Raw genomic sequence first — 19,781 nt, 5'->3', positions numbered from 1 at the left:
AATAGACGTTAAGCCATCTGTAAGCTTATAACGCCGATTCTTCAAAACTTTTAAAGAACATCGAAATAACTTCATAGTGCATGTTTAATTATTCTATCCATCTATCCTTCCAGTGTCACGCTAGCCCTAACAAGAATACAACGCGAGGCAGGAACAATCCGTGAACGGAGCGCCAGCTCCTTGCTAGCACTGTGGCACCGTGTCCTCACATGTTTAACTATTAACAATATAGATTATTTAAATGAAGTTAAAGTTTTACCTGTATACAGTGAACCCTCGTTTATCACGGTTAATCCATTCTAGACTCTACCTTGATAAATGAATTTTCACGGAGTAGGATTCTTTACGACCTTTTAAATATGTTTTATTAACATTATTAGAGCCCTCTAGACATGAAATAACACACTTTAGTCACCATTACACTCGTATTACCCAATATATTAGACAAAATAAGAGAAAATAAGACATATTAGACGTTACAAATATCATATTACTAGGCGCACTCGCCTTTTAAGGCGGCTGACTTTTATCCTCAATTTTTGTGCGCTCCATGTGTACATCAGGCATGTAAGTGTAGGGAATGAGAACATCAAAGTGCCCGTTAATAACATCTCCCGAAAACCTAAGTTTTTTTTTTATCCCCTCAAGTGCCTGTCCAAAGTCGTACAATGTCAGCCTGAATCTGTACCGCTAAAGACGGAGTTTCATGCACTAAATAAGCTATACAGTAGATGAGAATAAGCAAGCACCATCTCACCTGATATTTACTACGCGATGAGGCATTTGTACTCCATCAACATTAATTATTTCCACAGACATAATTTTGTCTATTTTTCTAGCGCTTCGCGCACAAAAGCAAGGGAACAGTGACAACACCAGAACTCTATTCACATCGCGTCGCTTCGCACCTCAAGCCGCAAGTCGTAAGTCTGTAATAAGCGGAATACCGCTACACTTTGCACTGACAGGACGGATGGACAATCCCGAACGCTTTTATCTAGTAGATTATTGTACTGTACATTTAATTGCACACAGCCACTAACCTATGAAGGCACGACCTCAGTAGGAGAGTCTTCAGAGGTGGTGCAGTATCTTCAGCAGGTGCGTTGTTGTCTTCAGTGAAGAAGTACTAGGAGTAGGCAGTAGGTGTCTGGGTGCGCAGCTGAAGAACATCTTGATAGGCAGTTGCTGGTGCTGTCTTTTCATATGCATGAGGAGGCTTTTGTAGGGTATTGCCATCTTTAATCATATCCAAGAGTTTCACCTTCTCCTGGATAGTAAGAATCTTCCTCCGGCACTTTTTCCGGCTTAGAAAAAGCAGCACGTTTAGGAGCCATCATGGGGCTTAGATAAAAGTTCTCAGAAAGCTCATGCGTAATGACGTAAGCGTGTATGAGAAAAAAATCGCGATAGAGTGAAGTCGCGAAAGTCGAAGCGTGATATAGCGAGGGATCACTGTATTATAATAAACATATTTTGCTGCATTTCATCTTAAAAATGATATCGTCATCATATGTAAATACGCGTTTGATAAATTGGCTCAGGTTGTGCAATATTATAACTGTATTGCAAAGGTATCGCAGTGTGTGTTTGATGCTGTATACCGATAATTCTCTTTCCAATCAGCTGCTGTAGATCTTTGATTCCCCACTCAGATACAGCGATATAAATACTCTGGGTGGTGCAGTGAGAGTAATATGGAAATAGATGATTCGCTGTGGCAACCTCTAATGGGAGCAGCTGAAAGAAGAAGAAAAAGGTGCAGTGAGAGTAACAATGCTAAAGCAGCTAAGGTATTAAGAATAGTCTGACCATTCTGTGGACCATTATATTGTTACAGGTTAATTACATTCAGATGCATTAAACTAATAAATAATATGCGGTTTATTTCAGTGTATCTATAAAGCCATGTCAGAGATGTGAATCTAAAAAAGAAAGGGAAACCACACTGGAACAGTAGCAAAGCTTTGACGCTGGGTGCTGCCAATCTGCAAAACCGAGCGGAGAACTTGTGTATGCCAGGGTATGAGCTACTGTGGAAATGTGCGTGGCTTTACACCAAGTTTAGGTTTTATATATTGCGATTTGAGCGTGGAAACGGGAGTACACAACATTTTTGTGCGTACACACTGTTTATACATGAGGCCCCTGTTCTCGTCAAAAGCTTTTCTAATGTTCCAATATCTACAATACAATTTAAGATATCCCAAATACATTATCAGATATCCAAAATGCATTTCAAGATATCTTAAAATAGACAGGAAGTCCAATTGAAAGGAGTACAGGAAGAGATTTGCATGGGAGGTCAATTGGAGTTATCTTAATATGTATTTGAGATATCATGAAATGAAGACGCAGTGTTTCTGAGATATCTAAAACTGTATTGCAGATAACTTTAAATGTAAAGGAACATATTTTGAGATACCCGAAAACAAGTTTCACATGTTTTAAAAAGAGAAGGGCATTTTAAGACACCTGAAATTCATTTTGAGAAGCCTCTAAATGTTAATATGGCTTGCCACATACATCAACTCACCTACTGAATATGCAACTACCAGCAGGCATTGTTGTCATGGCCATCTCGGAATGACATTTAGCAGGGTTTAGCCAGAGCTGTGTCTCCTCTCTCAAGTGTGTTTTCTATTTGTTTAACTTTCTTGCAGTCTTTTAAGTGTTCTTTTGTAAATATTTGCCTTTGCTTCCCTTTTTATTATATTAATTGACTAGCAAAATACCCGTGCTAATTGTCGTAGGCTTATTTTAGTATTGAGAATGATGAGTATGATTGTAAATGTTGTGTATGAGAAATACACATTTTTAGGATGTAAGGATCTCTTTGTAAACAACGCTTGCAGTTCTGCCCTCAGGTTGTAAAATGTCTGCTGAGGTTACTCTTAAGCATGCAACGTATAGTTGGCCATGTGAGAAGCAATCTTGTGTCAAATCAATGCCGACTGGCCCTGTGACTCATTTATTGTCATAGTGAAGCAGACCCTTACAGGAAATTGGAGGCGTTTGAATTGGAATGGGAGGTCAGAGGGTATGAGAGGGATGCGAGGAATGAATACAGTCTTCTCTGAGCCTGTTTCAGTGAAGACAGTTGCCACAATGTGCAGAGATTCAATCTAAAGCCTGGTTCCATTACAAAGTTTTGGTGGTTGTAAGTTTCGTAGTAAAGCGGTGGAGTAAACGAAAATGCAGGAGTCACCAGCAGGCAGACGTGAAGCAAGGCGAACAATAACAGGCTTGAAGTGGTGGAGTAAAGAAGAAGGGAGCAGTGAGCACGAACAGCTGAGGACAGTAAGGAAGCGAGTGAGGAGCCACATGAGCACGGGATGTCGTTAATGTATATAGGCAGGGAGCCAACAACGTGGTAGGTGTGTGGACAGCGGCCATGTGGAAAAAGGACCGGGGGTGGCCCTTGTGTGTGAAATAAATCCTCTTTTAATGGAAATGAGGAATGAAACCACCAAAAGCAGAGCTCAGTTCCTAAACTTCCTTATGGCGTTATGGTGAGAACCGCCAAAAAGAAGATGTTATTTTCAAAAGTTCATTACAGGGCACAACAGGAAATGAAACATACTTAACGTTTGTAAGTACAGTGTAAAGGATGAGCATGGGAAAATTGGAAGTAGCAGAAATAGTAAGGAGGGGTTTCCCCTATCTATATATACAGTTTAGTTTAGGGGGTACACCCGTTTCCCCCCTTGGGTGTTGTAATAGGACATTAAACATACGTAACTTTCATAAGTACACTGCAAGGAATGAGCACGCAAAATTTCAGCATCCCACATATATGGAAAGTGGGAGAATTAGTGATGAGTCAGTGAGGGCTTTGCCTTTTATACACTCACCTAAAGGATTATTAGGAACACCATACTAATACGGTGTTTGACCCCCTTTCGCCTTCAGAACTGCCTTAATTCTACGTGGCATTGATTCAACAAGGTGCTGAAAGCATTCTTTAGAAATGTTGGCCCATATTGATAGGATAGCATCTTGCAGTTGATGGAGATTTGTGGGATGCACATCCAGGGCACGAAGCTCCCGTTCCACCACATCCCAAAGATGCTCTATTGGGTTGAGATCTGGTGACTGTGGGGGCCATTTTGGTACAGTGAACTCATTGTCATGTTCAAGAAACCAATTTGAAATGATTCGAGCTGGAAGTAGCCATCAGAGGATGGGTACATGGTGGTCATGAAGGGATGGACATGGTCAGAAACAATGCTCAGGTAGCCCGTGGCATTTAAAAGATGCCCAATTGGCACTAAGGGGCCTAAAGTGTGCCAAGAAAACATCCACCACACCATTACACCACCACCATCAGCCTGCACAGTGCTAACAAGGCATGATGGATCCATGTTCTCATTCTGTTTACGCCAAATTCTGACTCTACCATTTGAATGTCTCAACAGAAATCGAGACTCATCAGACCAGGCAACATTTTTCCAGTCTTCAACTGTCCAATTTTGGTGAGCCCATCCGCCTCAAGGTTGTGTGTGTTGTGGCTTCACAAATGCTTTGCTGCATACCTCGGTTGTAACGAGTGGTTATTTCAGTCAAAGTTGCTCTTCTATCAGCTTGAATCAGTCGGCCCGTTCTCCTCTGACCTCTAGCATCAACAAGGCATTTTCGCCCACAGGACTGCCGCATACTGGATGTTTTTCCCTTTTCACACCATTCTTTGTAAACCCTAGAAATGGTTGTGCGTGAAAATCCCAGTAACTGAGCAGATTGTGAAATACTCAGACCGGCCCGCCTGGCACCAACAACCATGCCACGCTCAAAATTGCTTAAATCACCTTTCTTTCCCATTCTGACATTCAGTTTGGAGTTCAGGAGATTGTCTTGACCAGGACCACACCCCTAAATGCATTGAAGCAACTGCCATGTGATTGGTTGATTAGATAATTGCATTCATGAGAAATTGAACAGGTGTTCCTAATAATCCTTTAGGTGAGTGTATGTGTAGAAAATACCCGTGCTTCGCAGTGGAGAAGTAGTGTGTTAAAGAAATTATGAAAAAGAAAAGGAAACATTTTAAAAATAACATAACCAGCGGTAAAGCAAGGAAGACTACATAATAAGGACGGTTGGGTGCACGTTGAAGGGGTGCCTGATAACCTAAAAGGGATATTCGGAGCTGACGGCTTTACTTGTCTGTTGTGGAGCGGGCATCGGCCATGGATGGACGCTAACGCCGAGTCACCCGGGTGAGACGGACTTCATTCTTCAATAATGGGACTGTCGCCGAGCCAGTGAGACCGCTTCTTTACATGTAAAGTAAGTAAACGTGTCCGCGGCGTACATCAGGATTGGTCGCTGGATTCACTGCAGACTTCCCAGGCCGTGTGATTATAAACTTTTAAAAGAAAGTTCAGATAAAGGACTGGAGAACGTGTGGGGATTGTATGTGTCTGGGTGTCTAATTTATATGTGTATACAGATGTAGGCCTAATATAGGTTAAGTACATGTGAATATATTTGCGCTGTTTATAAATAAGATATTCTTTCCGTCTCTTTAGCTTGCTTTCTTTCTGTCCTGCTTTCTTGCATTCTTTCGTTTTCGGCAGCGTCTCTATGAAGTTGTAGATTTGCCTGTGAGTATAATAAAGGAACTGTCGCCGAGCCAGTGAAATCACTTCTTTACATGCAAATTAAGTAAACGCATCCGCGTTTCCAGTTAAAATTCTGTGAGAAGTGGTGGTTATTAGTACAGTGCCATTTAGATAGCCATACAACTAGACAGTAAAAGGATGTGAATCCCAGTTTGGACACTGCAGGCTAACATATTTTTTAGGGGATTTACTCAGACTTCAAGGGACAGAAAAAAGTGTTTTACCATTATGTGGATGAAAGGCCCTTTTATATAACCATGTTTGTTTTGTTGTAGCGCCTCTCCCAAAAGTGTCTAACGGATGCTTCTTTTAAGTTGTTAAATTGTAAACCAGATAAGTATATCAAGTAATCCTTGATATGTATTTAAATGGAGCCGCAGTGGTTTGTTGATTTTAATGCTGTCAAGTATGTCTCCATTGTGTTCCGCACTCAGAATCCCAGGACTATATACTGCATACAGCATGCAATTTGCGAGGGGTGCTGCTGGCCGAGTAAATTTCTTGGCAGTAAATCTCCTTGTTTTCAAAACATACAAACTAGCTATTTACCCACATGGTGCCAAGTTAAACTTGCCAGCAAGATCTGAACTTTTTCTGTTTTTATAACAGTAAAGTCTCCTCCTTCAACTGTGGAGCTTTCATATTGAAATGTGGGGCCTTTGTCAGGCTACAGTGTGCCCATATTTATTGACAGCCGTCTTCAACCCTTTCTTATTACAGGGCATACATTCTGTGGATGACTAAGGCTTAGTGTCGGACAGCCAATCCATACCCCACCCAGCCAGGAGGGGGTACATTGGGTCAGCGTATCCAAATGGAAGTTTGAGGCAGAGAGACGGAATGAGCATTGAATTTACTAACTTTGAAACTCAGTTATGAAATGACCCTGCATTGAACAACACTGCACTCCAAACGTGTTTCATCTTATACATTCCAGTACAGGTCAATGACAGAATTACAATGAAATAAAAGCTCCAGTGTAAATTGTCTTAAACTGACATTTATATCATAGGATTTTCAATTATTTGTGTAGTTTAAAAAGGATTCAGGACAAATGTTGAAATATGCATAGCTTCATTTGTTTAGAGGGCAAGAGTGTGTCTAGATTGACAATGACAGCCTCCAGTTAAAATTCTGTGAGAAGTGCTGGCATAGTGGTTTTACTGGTGTCACACACAAACAAGTAGGGGGCAGCCAATGGGCTTGACAGAGCGTGGAAAACCGCACGAGAGGACTACTAGACAGCGCGCTAACACCTTTCTCTCTTTCTCAGCAGGAAAAACCGTAAACAACACGTAAACACAACTCACTCACCTAAAATGCACTTCCACATCAGTCTACAGTCCCCCGGGATGACTTCATGTCCAGTCCCTCGTTGATGTCCTCCTGTCCGACTTCCCACGCTGACGTCACCCTCATTTCCTTTATGACTGTACTTCTTCCGGTTCCACCCCATAAAAGCTCCCTCTGGAAGCTGTTTCTCGGTCTAATGTGTACTTTGTATGCATACGACCGGAACCTCAGCACTACTGCTTGGCCTGAGCTGTACACACTATACGGGGATGGTTTCCCACATCGATTGTCTGCGTCTTCTTATACTTCACACTGGGAAAACCGAAGCGTTTATTTTTCATCACTTTGTAAAGCTAATCAAAAAGGGTTTGACATTCTTAGCTGTCGAGTGTCTTTTGTTTGTTCTATACTTCCCCTTATAGTTCATCCGTGTAACCGGATATGCAGGAACCAACCCAGGGCACTCGCACCTTTTATTAAAATGATTAGTATTCATAAGAAACAAGACTGTCACCAGTTTATATACTTTATGCAAACTTTAATGAGAGGACCATTCTATGTGCACGTAGAGACTGAGGAGACCACAAACTTGTCCATTTAAGCTGGACTGGGTGTGATCTGTGAACGGTCAGGATCAACCTCTGTTTACGACAAGTCCAAGTGAAGTACCAGATTACAATTTTTGTATTGAACTTCATTGTACTACATGCAGTGCCTACAAAAAGTATTAACCCCCTTGGAAGATCCATCCATCCATCCATTATCCAACCTGCTATATCCTAACTACAGGGTCACGGGGATCTGCTGGAGCCAACACAGGGCGCAAGGAAGAAAACATGGCGCCAGCCCAACGCAGCCCTTGGAAGATTTCACATTTTACTGTCATAGAACTTTTAAATCAAGCTGGATTTAATTTTTTTATACAAATCAACAGAAAAGAACAGACCTCTGACAAGTGTTGTAAATTATTTAAAAATATGAATTCAAAACACTGATTACACAAGTGTTGAATCCCTTTAATATGACAACTCAATCATCACTAGGTCAGCCCATTAGTTTTAGTAGCTCTATAATTAGTTCAATCTGTTGGGAGTTTCACTTGACTGTAATGTCCATGCACGTTATCTGGATGGTCCAGCTTGTGGTACACCAGTATTGTGGCCTACCATACACAGTGAAGACAAAAGAACACTTCAAGCAATTCCACGAAGAGGTGACTGAAAAGCACGTCAGAGGATGGAGACAAGAAAAGTTTAATCAATCATTTAGAAAAGGAAAAAGTGTGGCACAGCTGTAAAGCTAAAGCTGGCCATCAACAAAAACTGAGTGACCACATACAGTATGAAGAAGAGTGAGAGAGGCCACCAAGAGATCATTGACAACTCTGAAAGAGGTACAAACTACAGTAGCTGAGATTGGAGAGACTTGGCAGACAACTATTGTCCAGGTGCTTCACCAGTCACAAATTTATGGGAGAGTGACAGCTGAGAGGAAGCCAACATGACATCTAGGTTACAGTTGGGCAGAAAAGAGACTATGAAGTGAAAAAAGGTTCTATAGTCTAATGAGACCAAAATTGAGTATATTGGTAATCAAACTAAATGCCATGTTTGCTGTATGCCAAACCCTACACATTTAAAAAAAAAAAAAAAAATTACATCCCCACAATGAAGCATGGTGGTGGTAGCATCATGATGTGGACATGCTTTTCTCCCTTTAAAGGGTAAAATGAATGCAACAAAATACGGTCAAATCCTGAAGGAAAACCTGATGCAGTACTTAAGAAACGTTTGGCTTGGGAGAAAACTTATTTTCCAGCAAAACAAAGGACCCAAAAATAAAACCAAATTTATATAGAAATGGCTTCAAAACCACATCCTGGTTTGGCCAATTCAGAGTCCAATGACTCAGAGTAGGTAAATGGTGCTAACTGGCACAAAATCTCAGAATGACGCAAATTTGGTCCTATACTTAGGAGTAAGTATAAAAGGATGTTATCAATTTTCCTAACTTAGGAAACAACTCCTGACTTCATCAGTATTTAGGGGAGCTTGTGAGCTGTCCTAACTGAAGCCTGGATGATGATGGTCATATGAGTGTGTCCAGGACCAAACCCCATTGCGGAGCCTAGATGACAAGGGGCGGGGACTCAATGGCCAGGCCCACACTGTAGCTCAAAACCCATAAGGTCAAAGAGGAAGCTGGAGAGCCAACAAGCCAATAACTCCAAGGACCTTATCCACTATTTGAACCCAGATATGGCCCACAGAAGAAGGGAAAAAGGCCAAAGGAGAATCCCTTGGAGCTTAGAGGTTAGGAGGTTACTTCCCTTTCCTTAATCTTACTCAAAACCTACAGGGCCACGGGAACCTGGATGATGAGTATCAGTATCAGCCAGTTATTCTGTGTCTATGACCAAACACCAGCGGCAAGCCTGGATAAAAAGGGCCTTAAGACTCCATAGCCAAGGCTAAACCCCATTGGGGAGCCTGGATGATGAGGGGAAGTGTGTCTGTGGCAGACCCATACCACAGTTCAAAGCCCTCAAGGCCAAATGGGATGATGGAGAGTCAATAAGCTGATATAAGGACCCTATCTACCAACTGCACCCAGATATGGCCCACATAATAACAACACACAAGGCCAAGGGACAGGCCCCCAGCTCGTAGAGGGAAGGAAGCTAATTCCCAGAACCTAACCCTAACTCAAAGCCTACAGGGCCAGGGGAGCCTGGAGGATGAGGATGAAGCATCACATCCCCTGGGGCTAACCCAACTCCAAAGCCCACAAGGCAACAGAGGAGACTGAAGAAAGACATCAAACAAGCTGATAACTCTATTACGCTATCCATCATCTGTAACCAGATACCCATACAACAATTCCAAAAACACCTGCTGAGATAAGGGGTGACAGCTCCAAGTTAGTTACACAGAGAAGAAAAGCACCTTTGGCCGAAATGAACAGTGGTAGTAACGTCACATGCAAAATACACCTGTTCAATAGTGATAATTTGGGGATGTCACAACAAAGTACTTCTTCAATTTTGCACCAAATGATGAATGCAAAATTGAATTAGCATGCATATGTGAATTGTCAGAGATACTACAGTATCAACACAGAGGTGGTCATGGATTCAAACACTATTGTAGTAGCCAGCTTAATACCCTGAAGATAAGCAGGACTGGATGAGTGATTGACAGTGAAAGTTGACAAAGATACACTGGGCTCTGCATTTCACAAATCCCTGGAACATTCACCCCTTGTACTTAAAAAGTCCAGAAAGTTTTAAGAAGGCAGACAGAGACTTCCAGGGCATTTGATAAATACAGCCGCACAGAAGATAAGCGAGGGATCACAGAGAGAGATTTGATACACCACAATACACTGGAAGAGTGAACAGAACTTATAGCTGTGGCTAGTTTCAGTAACTCTTATGGGTTATGGGTGTTGGGGCATGTTCCTCATGAGACAACGGATGGTGTCCGGGGGATCTCCTCCCAGATCTGGACCAGAGCAACACTGGGCTCCTAGACAATCTGAGGTGCAACTTGATGGCGTCAGATGGAACGAAACAATGTCCAAGAGGTGTTCTATTGGATTTAGGGCAGGCGAGCGTGAGGGCCAGTCAATGGTATGAATTTCTTCATCCTCCAGGAACTGCCTGCATACTCTTGCCACATGAGGCCGGGTATTGTCGCTCACCAGGAGGAACCCAGGACCCACTGCACCAGCATAGGGTCTGACAATGGGTCCAAGGATTTCATCCCAATGCCTAATGGCAGTCAAGGCGCCATTGTCTAGCCTGTAGAGGTCTGTCTGTCCCAGACCAGACCACACCATCTCTGACCCACCACCAAACCAGTCATGCTGAACGATGTTACAGACAGCAAAACGTTCTCCACAGCTTCTCCAGACCCTTTCACGTCTATCACATGTGCTCTGGGTGAACCTGCTCTCATCTGTGAAAAACACAGGGCGCCAGTGATGGCATTTTATGGCAAATATCAATCGAGCTCCACGGTACCCAGGGCCCACTAAGGATGTCGGGCCCTCAGGCCGCCCTCATGAAGTCTGTTTGTGAGTGTCTGGTCAGAGTCATTCACATCAGTGGCCTGCTGGAGGTCATTTTGTAGGGCTCTGGCAGTGCTCATCCTGTTCCTCCTTGCCCAAAGGAGCAGATACCAGTCCTGTTGATGGGTTAAGGACCTTCTACAGCCCTGTCCAGCTCTCCTAGAGTAACTGCCTGTCTCCTGGAATCTCCTCCATGCCCTTGAGACTGTGCTGGGAGACACAGCAAACCTTTTAGCAATGACACGTATTGATGTGCAATCCTGGAGAAGTTGGACTACCTGTGCAATCTCTGTAGGGTCCATGTATCACCTCATGCTACTAGTAGTGACAATGACCATAGCTAAATGCAAAACTAGTGAAAACACAGTTCAAAAAGATGAGGAGGGAAAAATGTCAGTGGCCTCCACCTGTTAAACCATTTCTGTTTTATCGGTCATCTCATTGTTGGCCCTCTAGTGCACCTGTTAATTTCATTAACACCAAAGCAGCTGAAACCCCCTCTACTACTTAACTAACCAGATCAATAACCCAGAAGTTTCACTGATTTGATGCTATACTCTGATTAAAAAGTGTTCCTTTAATTTTTGTGAACAGTATATCTCTCTTTTATAAAAAAAAATCTTGGAAGTAGACGAGATGTGATTTTCTCAGAGACACTCTTTCACATCCCATGAGAAGAGTCTTTATGCCAAGAGATTTAACCACGCCCGGGGCCAGAAATAAAAGACAAAGAGTAGATGACAAAGTAGAACATTGTAAAGAGGTTCAAAAATGTTGCCGCAGTACACATACAGAGCAGGTTAGAGATAAGGGAAGCACGAAAATTCGAAAGTCGAAAAATGATAGCAAAGATCGCATTAGCGGAAATTAGTACTCGGTGAAATAACGGAACAGTGTAAAGAGATCAAATATATTGTTCGGATTTACAGTTTTCTAATTTGTGTTGCCAGCGAGAATTAAGTTTCCAAAAACACTGATGCAGTATGAAGTCCCTTGAGACTTATAACATGAGAATTTTTCAAGTCACGCCATACTTACAACCTTTGAAAGTAAGTCTTGCGAGACGGTGACTTTTGCCATTAGATTCTTTCAAGTCACGTCCTACTTACAACCATTTTCAAACAAGACCACGGTCATCTAACCTCAGTTGTGTGAACGTTTTTGTCAGATACAGTTCCTGTGCTCTCAGTTCTTATAAATTTAATCAGTAGAATAATTTTATATGTCCTAGATGACATGTCAACAACTAAGCGAAGAAGACAAACATTCTAAAAAGTAATTTTATTTAATAAGTGAGAAAGAAACGATATTCACTCACAGGCAGTTATATGTTACGCTGTCCAATCACGGAGACAAAATTTAATGCGATCCTGAAGAAAAGTTAATTCCAAGTAAAAGTGAAAATAATGTATATGTAACAATGAAAACAACAACCTCTTTAAATTGCATATCTGAATAACCAAACCTGGGGGTGGGCGAGTGAAGCGAGCAGGGGGTGGAGCCTCCTAGGATATATATATATATATATATATATATATATATGTATGTATGTATGTGTGTGTGTATTTTTTTCTATTAATTTCCCCTAGAGCAAATCACATTCCCATTTAAAAGTTTATTTTCTGTGTGACTGAATAAACCTACAACTTGTAAAAAAAATCATTGCAAAGCAATTATGTGAATTGCTTTAGGGCTTCTTTACCTCACAAAATGTACTTTTGGTCGTATCTCTTTATACTTTATATCTAAGATTTGAAATGCCTTCCATCTGAATAGGTATGGTACAAATTCTTTTACACTGTAACTAGACACTAATATATGCCTCCTTATATGTTTTTAAATGATAATAACATACATGATGTTTGAATTGGAATATAATTGGAAGCTGGCAGAAATGCCTGAGAGCCAATTGTAAAGTTAACATATTGTACAGTAAATTTACAATAACCAAGTAAACAATTAATGAACTACATATAACAAATAAACACTACTAGTATTCATTTATGTCACCTTGGCTAGACATAACAATATTTTCTACAGCCCGTGTCCTTTGTATGAGGAATTAATGTAAAACATATTAGGCATTCACAAGTATCTATATTTGATAAATGCACTTTTATATAGCACCTTTTAAAGCTATTCATCTCATATATCCAACACATAAGAATATACTGAACATTAGTTAGTTACAAAAAAAGTAATAGCATGTAGTGCTGTTCTAACAGAGTATGTGTCCGTGGGAGAAGGTGACTGTGATACCAGCATGCTGTGCAGCCCCATATGATTTGCTGTGAGACTTTCAAGAATCCTGTGAGGAAGTCCATCCTTGTTCTTAAAAGCTATTAAAAAGCACACAGTCCCTTGCTCAAGAAATGATAGTCCAGGGAATTTATTGTTAATACATTTGCAAAGAATCTTAAAATCTTGTTTTCATTTTGTCATTCTGGGGTACTGAGTGTTGCCTGATGACGGTAAAATTAGTTAAAATGATTCTAGCACAAGGATGCAACACACGAAAATGTGAAAAAAAAGATAGAGGTCTGAATAATTTCTAAATGCATTGCATATACAGACGGGGTCAGTGCAGGAACTGGGACATTAGCAACTACAGTGCATCACCATCCTTCCATTTCAAGAATCTGTTTATTGCAGTTAGCACCTGTCGGGCCAAGAGAAACCGAAACAGAGTGGGCCACACATCTGAACAATCTGTTGGGTTAGCCTTTAGAGTTTGGAAAGAAGTCAGAGACTAAATGAGAGACGCGAGATTCATAAGATAAAACATCCCGGGTCAGGAGTGTTGTGAGGTGGCAACTGCATTACTGGGAAAAACATCTTGAGACTCTAAAGGTTATGAATTAATTCAAGTGTAGGCTGGGTTTATAACAAAAATTAGCAATAGGTAATCTTAGTTTAATAATAATAATAAATAATAGTAATAAACAAAACATTTCTTCAAACATAGTAGAATGAACAGCAACATCAATAACAGAAAAATACATCGTTCCATTAAACAGAAAAAATGGATAAACCAGGTTAAAGCCTTTTATGTTTGTAAGTGATTTGTCCCTTTGAAACACAGTTTCACTCTTTTTAAAACTTTTTTATTTACACACATTAAGATCAAATGCTTGTTTAAACACAAATGTAAAATACAGCACCAATAAAAGACTTTATCCCTGAATTCTAATGAATACAACACTGATTTTTTTTTTTTTAAGTCAAGTCTGCCAAAGTATTTTTTAATAACAAATTAAAGATAATGAATTTGAAACAAAAAAGTGACTAAATGGACGGCTCACTTTTTTCCTTTCAGACTGATGGATGAGTTTGTGCCACTTGATGGAGATTTTGTGTCTTTGGTAGAGTTCGATGAAAGCTCAAGTCTGTGGGTATTGGAGAATTCAGTCGTTTTGTTCCGCTGATGCTCTGAATTCCTGTTTCTGGAGTCCTGTATTTCTCATAAGTTTGTGTATCAGTTAACTTTATCACATTTGATTTCAGCTGTAAATTTAAGAGCGCTTATCTGAAAAAGGCATACAATGGTAACTTGGAAATGTGTGTAAACATTTAGAATACTGACAATGAAAGACAGGAAAGGATTTGTATTAAGCAAAAATATAAATAAAGGAACAAAATAAAAAACTAAACAGCATTTAGCACTGGTGGTCACTGGTAGAACTGCATATAAGAATTAACAATATAAAGTTGGCTATTATGTTTTTTCCAAATGCATCATTCATTAATTGATAATCTAGAGTTTTAAAATGGATAAATTATGTGCTCAGTTTAATGCAACATTTTAAGTTTAATTTTAGATAAGTGGATCTGAATTAATAACTTATGCTGCAAATGCATTATCTTTAAATCTGTAATATTCCTTTGCTTAGTTCATGCCAACTTAACATCATTTTTCTCCCCAAATGAATTTCATAATTAAAAAAATAAACAATTGTAAAAAAGAAAACAAAGACAGTGGGTTTTATTTTTGTTACAGTCTGAGCTGCAATAATATGTTGAACTAATATATCTGCATTGAAAAAAGTCTAGTAGGTGTAACTGTAGTCACACAAAAGCAAAAATACAAATAAGCATGATACATTTGAGCAGTACAACATAATAAATAAATAAGTTATAAAACCTTTATTAGGTTATATTAAATTCCTCATAGCTCAATGGAATATCATTGAATTGGGCTAAAATGGCCTTCAAAAAGTGAACACTGTTATTGTCATTTAAACTGAAGCAGTTGCACCCCAAGAGGAATGCTCCCATATTTAATGACATCATTTTCATTTCACATTACAATAAAACATCTTTCACATACCTGGCATCCCCATATTTTTGGCCACCCACACAACAACTTCCTAACAGTAGATGTGACATCACCACCGACAGCGTAGACAGAACTTTTTGCATCAGATTTTCAATAAATTTAACAAAAATCTCAAATTATCAAATCCTGTGGCTTGGCGGAAAACTTTTTAATGTTTTGAACAGTAAAGTGGACCAAATGAAATGTACATTAGTGTCTTCTCAAGTGATATGATTTTTAAAAGTAATAAAAAAAAAATGTGATAATCTACTTGCTACTGAATTCTCCTCAGTTTGCATACCAAAACAGGCAAAAGAACGCAACTACAAAGAAGAAGAAGAAGAATAGAAAATTGAGGATGTGCTTGCCATTCTTCAGTTTGCAGGCATCATTTCACATCTCAAGCCTTGCTAATTTTCTAAGTGAGTTATGGTAGTGCATAATTTTAATGGCTTTTTAATGTCTATCCCAACAAGTTTCAAAACAGTGCTATAAATCACAAATCAGGATTTCTGTTCATAGGATAGCTTATATTCACATTCGTTTGTTTGCATGTAAACATTGTAATACTTACAGTGTTGATATGAAGTAGACATTTCAACAAATAAATTAAAGTAACAAAATGCTTTTTTTTCCCCTTTCACTTTACCGGTGCAGGAATGCAGCTGTGGTTCCCAAAGTGTGAACAATTATAAATAGTGTTGCTAAATACCGGTGACTACTGATTCTACCGTACTACTAAACAAGCCACACATAGTTTTGAGGGGCCTATGCAATCATCGTGACAGAAGGCTCCACATCCTTTGCACACGATCATAGCTTTTAGCCTGCATGAGCATTTTAGCTCCAGTTCTTCAGCATTGTTGCTGTCAGCATATTTCTGACTAGAAGCAGAAGAACCCTGATTCACTAGTCCGCTACCAGCGTTTCCACTGTTGCCCAAAAAATTCCCAAAAGATTTCTCGATAACGGATGCAGTCCTATTAAAATTTGCATTGCTGAAGTGGATTGCTGAATAGTTTCCATACATCTGGGGGGGTTGAGGAGCTGGTTGAATTTTCTGAGAATTTAACTGTGAAAAAGCCTTTTGTGTTTCAGGGGCCACGTATGGAGGAAACTCTGAGGTTTTGAGATGAAAAGCCGGCACATGCTCTTTGGCTTCATTTTGCTCATAAGCTGACTGTTTCATAGCCATTTCACAGTTGTTGGTAAGGCCTTCTTCATAAGAAATAGGCTCCACTTTGATACTTCTACAGATGTTCACAGAAGGATGCGAACCAAGCCTCTTGTTAATTTCCACAGGAATGGCCATTTGCTTTTGATCGGTTGAGACTTCCCCATTGGGTGGATGCAATAAAGATTTGGTTTGGCCAGCCTGCACAGCACTGGCAATGTCGTCAGGTGGCTTAATTGGAAGAGGAGTGGAAAAAACGCTCCCTTTTCTCACATGCTCAGTTACGTGTGGCACACTGACTTCTGAACTTTTCTGCTCTCGATTATTGCAGAATGCTAATGGGGTTGGAGTGCCAGAGCCAGGTGTGGCTTTTTTGTTTGCTTGCAGCAGTGCAGTGGGATGGCTGGGGTCTCTGACATCACTTGGCAAAGAATTAAAAAGCCTTTGAGTAGTGCTAGCATCTGAAGGAAAGCTGCCATTTTTCTCACTCCCTAATAAACCCTTTTGGAAACTACAGGCTGGTAATGCTTGTGTCTGTTGTTTGATTTCTGGGCTGGGAGTAATTCGGCCATGCATGGGGCTTTTATTTACCCATTCTTGTACAAATGGTTGCCTTGGGCCAATCTGGCTTAAATGCGAGCCAAGAGGGCAAGAAGAACTTTTATTTTCTGCTTCTAACATTTGTGGGCCCTGCTCACATTTAATATGAATGAACTCCACAGCAGACTTAGCCATCCTTTTGTTTAGCTGCAGGTCAGGCTTCCTGATATGAACTGGCCCTGACAATCCAGAAATGTGTCCTGAACTTTCAGGACTGGCACAAACCTGGGTGTTGTCTATGACATTTCTCTCTGCTGCAGAAGGACTACGGACTAAGCTATTTTGCATAGGCACAGGCAGCCTGTTTATCTCCAGTCGGGCACCAGACCGTGGCTGAGGCAGTACTTTTTCCAAAGGCAGGTTACCCTGCAGCAGCTGAGTTACCAAAGGGTTATTAGCCTCTACCGATGAAAGCCGACAGCCCGAACCCCTGGGTGCAGGTAGCCTCCTCTGGTTATCAATGGACACTGACATACAGTCCTCTGTCAGGGCACCTGAAGAAGGAGAGGTCTTCACTGTCCGCCCATCAAACAAATGAGTGGTGTGATGAGGATTCACAGGCTCTTTAAATTCTTCAGTGTCCATGTCACTAGGTTCTGACTTAATAACCCTGGGTTCTAAAAAATTTGAACAATCTGTGGTAGGCATCATTCTTTCAGACATTACAGCAATATCTCCTTTCTTTTCTTTTGTGTCATTTGTGTATTGATTTTTATGTAATAGCATTGTGTCCATACCAGGCTTCTCCTTCTCTCTCAACCAACATTTTGGATCATTGTTATGCTCATTAGTTACAGCTTTCTCAGCATGTTTGTAAAGCAAGGAACTGTAAATCAAATTGCCAGTATTCTGCTCTGAAAGATTACCTTCTCTTTGTCTATCCTGCTGATGTGCTGGCATTCCTTGCATGACACTATATGCCATGTGTAGCTTTTTATTATTCATTCTGGAACTAGTGCTAAAAATGGTGCTCTGTTCAGACTTCTGACGTGAGGGTTCCGACCTGCTCATTATTGACTCTTGCAAGCGCAGAACAGTCTCAGTTTTCACACCTTTATTAGCCAAGTTTTGCCTGGCATCAGTCAGGGCTGATGTTGGTGCACTTGAATATAAACCAGAGGTATGATCCACTATAACCTTACATGGAATGGCTTTATTACTAACTGAGGAGTCAGCCTGAGGAATCTGTCTCAGTTTGGCTGCTGTTTCCATTTCACTTTCAGAGTTCTCTGTGGGAATGATTCTGGTATTTTTGCTTATATTAGTGCTGATATGATCGAGAACCTTAACAGTATTTGCAATGCTGATCTTGTCCCCATAGTTTTGCAAGTCTCTTCTCTCATTAGTGTTTGATGTATGATAGTCGGAAGTGAAGGGGACGCTCGTTCTTTCCACTGAAAATGGTGTACTGCTTCTTGGAGGGCAATTTCTTTGTGAAGCATCCAAACTGTTCTGAAAAGAAATTGGTTCTCTGTGAGGCTGTAAAGTAGTGACACAAGACACATGTGGGGCTGTTTGACTAGTATACCTCAAACCAGCATAACTCCCAGGACAAGTTGGTGTGGCACTGTTTAAAGAACATGGCATAGATGGCACCTCTGTAGAAATCTTACTTGTACTTTCAGCATACTTTGGCACAATGGCTTGACAGGGTGAACCAGTAACATTGGTTTTGGCACTAGGTTTGGAAAAAGCCACTTTAAAGATGGATGTCTGGAGGCTTGGGCTGCTCACAGTCATTAAAACAGAAGAGCTGCTGGCAGGAACAGGAAAATTGTGTGATAATGCTGACTCATCATGGCTTGGCATATTTGAATTAACTCTACTATCCATTGAAGCTGGCACAGCACTAACATCCGTTGAAACAATCAAGTTGCTTGAACACTGCTGTGCAACGGTATTGTGGGAAGTACTATTTGACGTGGGCATATTGGCTGTTGATTTCAAAGTAATTCTGCTCTCTGAAGTACCCACGCTAACAGCTAACCCTTTATCTGGTGATCTACGATTGGGGTTCACAATAATGACACCAGTTGGACCTTCAGTTTTTGAATGCACCAAAGGCTGAGAATCTGTAGGACATCTATCCTCTTTAGAACTATGAACTTTAGATCCTTTAGCAGTCTGGTGAGAATGAGCTCGGGCTTGATGCTTAGCAAACAACTTTGCCTTGGTCTGTTCTTTAATATGAGCGAGAGTTCTGGTCTTGCTCCCCTCAGACGACACTCCAGATTCTCCAGATGTAATGCGTGCGGCTGCAGCAACCGCAGCAGCAGCTGCTGCTTCCCTCTGAGCTCTAGCTTGTTGAGCTCTGGCCTTGATATCTGCCAAAGTCCTAGCTCCTGTGTTTCTCCCAGCACTGGATACTACAGTGGATGAAACTTTAGGCTCAGGCTTTGATACTGTATTTGTCTTGATAATAAAAGGAAGGCCAACTTTGGATAGCTGAATCTAAAAAAAAAAAAAGGAAGAAAAAGAATTACTTTCTGTGACAACTTCTGCAAACCACATATTGACTGAAAGACAATTGGTTACTTATGTGTATGTTTAGATTAAATTAATCTAATAAATTATGCTGACTAGATGACATCATGATGTTAAAAGTTGTTAAAAGTGGGGTCTCTCAAGAGTGCTGGTGCCCAAGAACATAACAATCTAGTTAAGTTTGCAGATAATACCAAGCTGGATGGAAGTAAAGTTAAACTAA

The 19,781-nt window shown here is 40.6% G+C and overlaps 1 protein-coding gene across 3 annotated transcripts in view; it reads right to left on the bottom strand.

Annotated features, from left to right (window-relative positions):
* Nucleotides 1-13,877: 13,877 nt before the first annotated feature.
* The window catches only part of LOC120530197 (putative Polycomb group protein ASXL3), a 262,912-nt gene continuing 257,008 nt past the window's right edge, over nt 13,878-19,781 (bottom strand). For all 3 annotated transcript variants that reach the window (XM_039754458.1, XM_039754459.1, XM_039754460.1), the window contains one exon: nt 13,878-19,525. In XM_039754458.1, coding sequence (XP_039610392.1) covers nt 16,028-19,525 — 3,498 coding nt within the window. In that variant the 3' untranslated portion in view covers nt 13,878-16,027. The remainder of the gene's footprint in view (nt 19,526-19,781) is intronic.

Source organism: Polypterus senegalus, chromosome 5, assembly GCF_016835505.1.
Source record: "Polypterus senegalus isolate Bchr_013 chromosome 5, ASM1683550v1, whole genome shotgun sequence".
NCBI classification, from domain to species: domain Eukaryota; kingdom Metazoa; phylum Chordata; class Cladistia; order Polypteriformes; family Polypteridae; genus Polypterus; species Polypterus senegalus.
The sequence above is the reverse complement of the archived record's forward strand: the minus strand, read 5'-3'. Positions and strand labels throughout refer to the sequence as shown.